Source organism: Carya illinoinensis, chromosome 3 (assembly GCF_018687715.1).
Source record: "Carya illinoinensis cultivar Pawnee chromosome 3, C.illinoinensisPawnee_v1, whole genome shotgun sequence".
NCBI classification, from domain to species: domain Eukaryota; kingdom Viridiplantae; phylum Streptophyta; class Magnoliopsida; order Fagales; family Juglandaceae; genus Carya; species Carya illinoinensis.
Window position 1 is genome coordinate 55,357,281 of NC_056754.1, and position 7,803 is coordinate 55,365,083.

General features: G+C 35.9%; 1 protein-coding gene and 1 pseudogene across 1 annotated transcript; both read right to left on the reverse strand.

The window, feature by feature from the left end:
* Positions 1–2,847: 2,847 nt before the first annotated feature.
* LOC122304989 lies at positions 2,848–4,284 on the reverse strand (annotated as a pseudogene).
* A 1,173-nt stretch (positions 4,285–5,457) lies between these two features.
* Positions 5,458–7,469, reverse strand: LOC122305452 (exopolygalacturonase-like). The gene is made up of 4 exons (XM_043118004.1): positions 7,249–7,469; positions 6,729–7,034; positions 6,087–6,605; positions 5,458–5,966 (listed from the first exon to the last, which is right to left on the reverse strand). Exons 1-4 carry the CDS (start codon positions 7,378–7,380, stop codon positions 5,727–5,729), a joined length of 1,197 nt encoding a protein of 398 aa, XP_042973938.1. The 5' UTR covers positions 7,381–7,469; the 3' UTR covers positions 5,458–5,726.
* Between the last annotated feature and the right edge of the window lie 334 nt (positions 7,470–7,803).

A 7,803-nucleotide genomic window follows, 5' to 3' on the forward strand; every position in this document is an offset into this window, starting at 1 on the left:
TCTTGTACTTTTCCTCTTCCTTTATTTTGTGCTAATGATATATTATATAAGGTAGGAAAGAAACCCTAATATCTTCATAATATCTGCATAAAAAAATTTCTTAAATTTTAGGACTCATTTTGACAGCCACGTACGCATTTCAGAAGTTTGAATTTAGACATTCTTATTAGAGACAAATTTATAGCCCTTTAAGATAGCTTTCTAATGAATCGAGAAGAAAATAAATCCGATATCTGGGTAAATCTTTATAGTCAAAATACTAAAATATGTCCAGACTGTCTCGTAGCAAATTTTAGATCTGGACTTCTTGCAGTTTCCTTTTGTATTTTTTTTTTCTTGATCCAAATTGCTCTAAAGCCCCATGAAGCTCCTCATTTGGATTTGACTAGATTTTGACTTACTCTTTTATAAACTCTAGAATTAAACATAAAAAACTGCTTAGGAGTATCCCAACATAAATAGAAACTCAATTTAAGAATACACATTAATTTATATGATTTCTATGCATATTTTAGCATTTTAATCCAATAATAGGGTATTTAGAGTGTACTTTCACGCACTCATCACCATGCCATTTACAATTTTATGAACAAGTCTCACACTCTTGTGACTCTTACGAACAAGTCCAACAAATTTAAAGATTAATAACATAATTTTTATGTTATTATTTTTTAAATTATTATTATATATATAAATTTTAATTTATGATTTAATTACATAATAATTTGGGTCTAAAAAAATATTTTTGGACCCAAAAATAATTAATTTTTAGGCCCAATGGGGCATTAGTGTTTTTGAAGTGGACAGGTGGCGAGGCAGATAAGATGTTCACCTTGCCCCCCAGTACTTGGGGGGGCCACCCCCGCCTCCCGTAGGTGGGGTGTGGGGTGGAAAAACCACCCCTACATATCCTCACAATAGCGCTAGGGAAATATTAATCATCATCTTTAGAAAATCATGTAGTTTTGGTAAATCTCCAATTGAACAGATACCTCATCTCTACACCCGAAATATCTATTTTAATTGTTCCAAACCTAAAATTATCGTAACTCTAAAATACCATCCTTTCTAAATTCCTCAATATCCACATAAACGAAATCATAATTTAATACTACTAACATATAATGTAGTAGGAAATCGTAAATCTTTTAAATAATAGTAGTTTATAAAATAACCTTAATAATACTTATATTAAAAATTAATGTAAACTACTAATCAATATCTAATTTAAAACCATCAAATATTTATCTCTATATAATAGGCTTAAAGTGTTTAAAATAAAAGATTAAACTCTTACAATTTACCAGCAAAATCTAGTTGTAAAATTAATACTAGATAATATAATTAAAACCTTTAAATATTTTCTATGAAATCAAGTTCATGGTTAATGCATTTATCGGAGTAAAATTATGCCTAATTTAAAAAGATTAAACAAACTAGAATGGTGAATTTTAAGTATCTAAATTATATTCAATCTAGATAATGAAGAAACGGACTGAGAGAAATGAGATTTATTTAATTTAAACATAAGGGGAAAAAAAAGATCCATGTATGTACTTGTAAGGGGGTTTTTCCCCCACGGGCCTAAAGCTCAGGATTGCAGACCCACGTGCAAGAGGCTTGAGCTAAACAAATAACCCCATAGGCCCAGAGGGTCCTCTAGGCCCTAAAGGAAGAAGAACAAGAAGTATTCAAGCTTATTTCTAAAATATTGTACATATATAAAACGAGTCTCAATCGGGTAAGATCGATGATTATTGGCCAAATTGTCCGAAAACTAAACAAGGTTCAAATGAAACACAATGCGAATGTAAATTACTTGATATCCGTATTATGTAAATTAGGACAAATATTAATGTCAAAATGTACTAATGATCACCTCGTGTTGTGGAAGGGTTTTAATCCAGCCTTTCCCCTTTCGGGGGGCCTGCCGGACCATATCATGGGCCTAAGCCCAAGCTTGACTCAATAAATCCTAAGTTGAGGACTTGGCCCACTGAAGGAATATAATAATAGCTACCCAAGAATCTCGAAGAGTAGTTATCAATAATTTATTGGGTAACTTGAATTTCAAATGATGGGTTAGACGTTATCACCTGAAATAAAATAGACGACACTTGAGTTCTATATGTATATATATACACACCACCCACGTGTCATAGTTAACGAGGATAATCTTCCACTCCCTAAATAAAAATCTCTATTATTTTATTGACTTAGAAAATATTGGAGGCATTCCAACGAACCCCCAAAGTCTTATCTCTTTTTGGTTGAAGGTGATTACGTGCGTGATGCTGTAAAACATGACGTCCATAACATGTTGAATTGGATTTCATTTAAAAAAAAAAAAAAATGAGTACTGCCCGTGTAATGATTAATGTCCAAATGTTATGTGTATGTTAATTTGAGCATAAATTAACCACTTTATAATGTTTGGATGTAAACTAAAGATTTGGACATATATAATAACGTGCGAACATAACTAATTACTTTGTGTTCGAACGTTATAATTTCATTAAAAACAAGGGACACCATGCATACAAATAAAAAAGGGATTATTGTCGTATATAACATATACCGTCCGTACAGCTTTATGAGACAGTATTCAGACGTCATAAATTACTTGCGTACGTACGTTCAAATGAAAACTAAAGGCTCGGACATATATATATATATATATATATTAACATCTTAATATAATTTATTTAAATTATATTGGTTCACCACTCAGCTCATCACGCATGCACGCATGCAAGCAAGCATGAAGATGGGCCAGGGTGCAACTTATAGGTACATGAGTTTTCTGAACCAACCTAGCTATGACCGAATGAACTTAATTAATATTCCATGCACGCATATTTTTTGAGATTTTGCATGCATGCATGCATTTAACATTTAAGCATAATATTCAAAATGAAGGTAAATTAATTATAATTAGCACAAGCAGGATGGTTTAGTTTTCCAAAAGCTGAAGGCTTCACGTTCTTGCACACGGATGTAATAGGGCCATCTTTTCCATTGTATTGCAAGCTAATGTCGCTTATCTGCACATTTTGGCAGGGAATGCTTCTGCTACATATAATCTTCACAGCCTGCTTAGTTGCGGATGTTCCCCGAATGTTCTTGAAGCTAACATTGCTAATCTTGACACGTGATGGAACCTATTTATGCATGCATGCATGCAAATTAACAAAGTCATTAATCACAAATACCAAATTATATAAGTACTAATCTTAAATATTATTAATTAGTTTCAGAAATAATTATTTTTTAAGTAATTAAGTACGTAGTACCTCTGCATTGCAGTACTGAGCGTAAGGGCAATACTCTTGGTCTATAAGAAGACAAGTGCTGACATTGTTCATCACAATATCCTCAAAATCCAAATATGAAGCAACGCAGCTAGGAGAATTTGGCCATGTTTTGACCCTAACACCGAACATTGTGCTGGTGAGGGTATAGTTCCTCACTGTAACTCCCATAAAGGTTGTTCGTCATGATACTTTCCTAAGCTTCCAACACTAATGCCATGTCTAGGTCCACATGTCACATTCTCAATGTTACTTTGTTGGCTTCCATCGCCAAGGGAGACAGAGTCATCCCCTATTTTGATGTCTGCGCCAGGCCAGTAATATTGATCCCGGATGAGCGACCAATATGAATTCCGTCAGGTTTTAGGCTTTCTTGTGGCGCTCTGATTATAATATGTTGAAGGGTCACGTTCTTGCAGTTCAATATGATCATGTGAAACAACTTGCTGTTCAGCAAACTTATGTCCTGAATCTTTGAGTTGGTGATCGAAGTGAATGCCAAATTCTGCACATAAAACCAAAGAATTCTAATATTTAGGCTTATTATACTCATGATCGATGTGCTATATTGATGATAATAATAATATTAAAAAAAAAAACAACGTTAACAAACATACACACACACACATATATATATATATATGCATGTGAGATGATTACGTACAATGGTTAGTGAATTGCATGTCCCAGTTTTTGCACAGTTATTTTGGGACCAAGCAAGTGATCCTTGGTCATTGAAAGTTTCTGTTCCTGACACCATCAATCTGTCAATGTTTTGGAAAACCATCCAGCCGTTTTGAGACTTGAAAATGTTGAGGTCTGTTGGAGCAAGAACGTTTCCTTGAACCTGAACACTGACTGGTGCCTTGCAGGGTGCTTGGAACGTTAATGGACCAACCATGTATTTCCCGTTTGGTATCAAAACAATGCTGGGATCGGTCGACAAGCATGCCGCCTTCCAAGCATTACTCATTGCCTAATCAAAGACCACCATTAATCCGAGAAATTAAATAAAAGAAGAGAATTAAGAGAGAGACATTTTTTATATATGTCACGTTAAGATATATCTTCGAAATCCAAATGACATGAAGAACAATCAAGTGACAGGCGTGTAACTGTTTTTACCTGGGTATCATCTGACTTGCCATCAGCCTTTGCTCCAAAGTTTTTATGTTGAAATCTGCACCATGGGCTATTCAGATAACTGAAAACAAGAATATTAGGAGGTATGTTGCTCCGGCCATGAGACGATTATTTTTTAAACCATGTTTGGATTTTTTTTTCCCCTTACTTTCAATGGTAAAAGTCTAGTCTTAGCTTCTTTTAGCTTGAATTGTTAGGAGGGAGATATGAATTTCCCAACGATCGATAGGGGTTTCATTTATATATATGTAGCATTGTAATAGATCAGGATACTGCTCAACGCCACAAGAACTTAAAAAACCTAGCTAATATTAGGTTGGCTTATCGACAACCATTAAAAAATACGGTCAAATTATACCTTTCTTTCTTTATAAAAAACCACTTTGTGTGGTTGAGGAGGATGATTATCGATCTCCAGCCAATGTAAAGTCTTATAAACTATGACTTTTGTGTATAGTTGAACTGCTGGCCCACAGGAACCAACATAAAGTTAACCTAAATTAGTTGACAATATTATTACACATGCAATCTCTTCAGTATATATATCTGAGCTGTCTATATATAGTAGGTTTCTCTTCGTTGTTCAGGGACCAACAAAATAAAAAATGGCCCTAACTATAAACTTAGGGGCTTGTTTGGATGCCAAATTCAGCTAAGTGCACTTTACTTTTAAGCTGCTTTGGACACCCAAACAAGCAAACGAGTGCAATTCAACTTTGATCTCTTTGACTGGGCCTCACGTAAATAGCACTAGCAACTACCGAAATGGACTTTATGGCTCTCCAAACATGAGCTGACAATTGACTTCTTTTGGATAGTGCATTTCAAGTGCATTACTCATTGACATGTGTTGTTGGACCCAACAACTCAAACCCAAATTATAACATTTGTTCCTTAATCCTTGTGCCATGATGAAATGTAGAAAACTCTCTTTTTTTTTTTTTTTTGCAAGTTCGGCGCATTGTGGGGAGACAATAATGTCAGTATATGTAGATATTTAGGGTGGGTCCCAATAATTTTATAATTTTTCATAAATGTATCTAAATTCATCCTAACATGGGTTACAACCAATGGTAAAGTACTCATGTGGAACCGATTACATGAAATGGACGAGGACTCTACTAAATCTTATTTCTTCTAGTTGCTGACTGCATGCATTACTTTAAAGCGATGCATGGACATGATGGTCACGAGAATGCTCCTCGATTGAGGATTAATATTACTCATTTAGTTTTGAGGAGCACTCTGTTTACGCTGTTCTGTTGCCCCCGCTCATTCTGCAGATGACCCCGTACAAGCAGGAGGGTTCTGAATTCCAGCAAATGTGGGTTTGACATTCTCACATATTGCTTTATACTCTCCAGACCCTGTGAATTTAATGTCGATGTTCTCAAGATGCACTTTCTCGCATGGTACGCTCTTGCTACAAGATATCTTGACAGCCTCTACACTTGTACTAGTTCCTCGGATGTTCTTGAAGCTAACGTCGCTGATCTTGATCGTAGAGGGAATCTAGAACCAGGAAGATCGATCCCAAAAGAGAAGAAAAAAAAATCATAGTTTCTTTAGTTTTTTCTTGCACATTGAAGTCGATTGAAGCTGATAACGTAAAATTCCACGTGATATTATTACCTGAGCTTTGCATATACCATGTGGGCAGTACCCTTGATCTACGAGAAGACAATTCTCCACGTTAGTCATGTCAATATTCTCGAAATGCAGACCGGTTGCAGTACCAGGACTAGGGCTAGCAGGCCATGTCTTGATCCTCACGCCATTTGTGGCATCCGTAATGGTGCAATCGGTCACTGTGATTCCAGTCACAGGTTCCTCGTCCTTGTATTTTCCAAGGCTTCCAATGCTGATGCCATGGCCAGGTCCGCATGTTACTTTTGTGATAGTAACGCCTTGGCTTCCATCACCAATGGAGATACAATCATCACCAGTTCCAATCTTTATATCGCTAATTGTAATCAAAGATGAACGTCCAATGTGGATTCCATCGGTGTTGGCGCTGTCTGCAGGTGCAGTGATGGTTAGTTGTTCTAACTGCATGTGTTTGCAGCCCAACAAGATTATGTGGAAATATTTGCTGTTTAGTGATGTTATGTCCTTGACTATTGCATTTGTGAGGAAGCTGAACTTCAAATTCTGCATGTGTTCATTTTTTAAACATTAAGAACCACGTATTAATAAATAATAGTAAGCGATTAGTGTCATATATATATAGAGAGTGGTGGAAAATCTATAGCATGCTTGCCGAACAATTCTTACAGCGGCAAATACTCCGCAGTTGGCATCGTTGGCACAGTTATTTGATTTCCAAGCTAGTTGTCCTTGCCCATCAAAAGTTCCACCCCCTGACAGAGTGAACCCATCAACATGAATGATTTGGATCCAGAAATCCTTGAATTTACTGGGGTCTGCTGGAGCCTGGACGGTGCCATGATTCTGGAATTCAATAGGTCCCTTGCAAGGTCCTTCTAAACTCACTTCACCTAATTTGAATGTCCCTTTTGGAACCACAACTTGGTTATTACCACTTGCTGCGCATGCATCTTTCCAGGCACTGGTCAAAGCCTGATGATCATTACAGAAATCGAAAACGAAAATAGAATAAATTAATTCAGCCTTAATTCTTCTTTTTATATCATAAGTACTACTGATGATCAGATCAATACTTATGATGAGTATAGCGTTTAAACATTTATGCAGATAAACAATATGTGCATGATCTTAAATGGAATTGCAGTAGTATATATATATATATATATATATATACACACACACATACCGCGGTTATATCTCCTCCAGGCTTTGCTCCATGTGTTGTCACATCAAAAACTGCGGCCTGGGCATGATCAATGGCACTAAATGCCACCAGAAACACCAAGGACATCAACGCAAGGTTTATATTCACAGCCATCTTGATCTTTTATCTATCTATCGCACGTCTGCTTTTTTGTTGTTGTTGTTGTTGTTGTTGTTGTTGTTGTTGGTGTTGTCTGATATAAATGATCGATGGAAAGATCCTTTGGTTAACACAACTATTTATAATGCATGGGTGTTGAATCTAAACCGTCTAAACTTGTTGAAACTGTCAATCGATCATTTCCTAATCTTATGCAACACGTTTAATAAGTTTTATGGTATTTATAGTTTATTCAACTAATTCAATGACTTCGATCTATTCTTAGCTTGGCTTCGTCCTTGAAGCTAGCTCTCACTCAATTGAATGGCATTTGTGCCGTGATTTTCTGATCTTAGATCTACTTCTAATGCCCAATCGCTAGCTAGCTAGCTAGGGAGATTAATTAATAGTTAGTAGCCTGTATGCATGGCAAACAAT

Coding starts and splice junctions, on each gene's coding strand:
- LOC122305452 (XM_043118004.1), bottom strand. CDS start 7,380: ATGGCTGTGAATATAAACCTTGCGTTGATGTCCTTGGTGTTTCTGGTG. Junction 6,606..6,728: donor ACTGCGGAGTATTTGCCGCT/GTAAGAATTGTT, acceptor GAACACATGCAG/AATTTGAAGTTCAGCTTCCT. Junction 5,967..6,086: donor ATGGTATATGCAAAGCTCAG/GTAATAATATCA, acceptor TCCTGGTTCTAG/ATTCCCTCTACGATCAAGAT.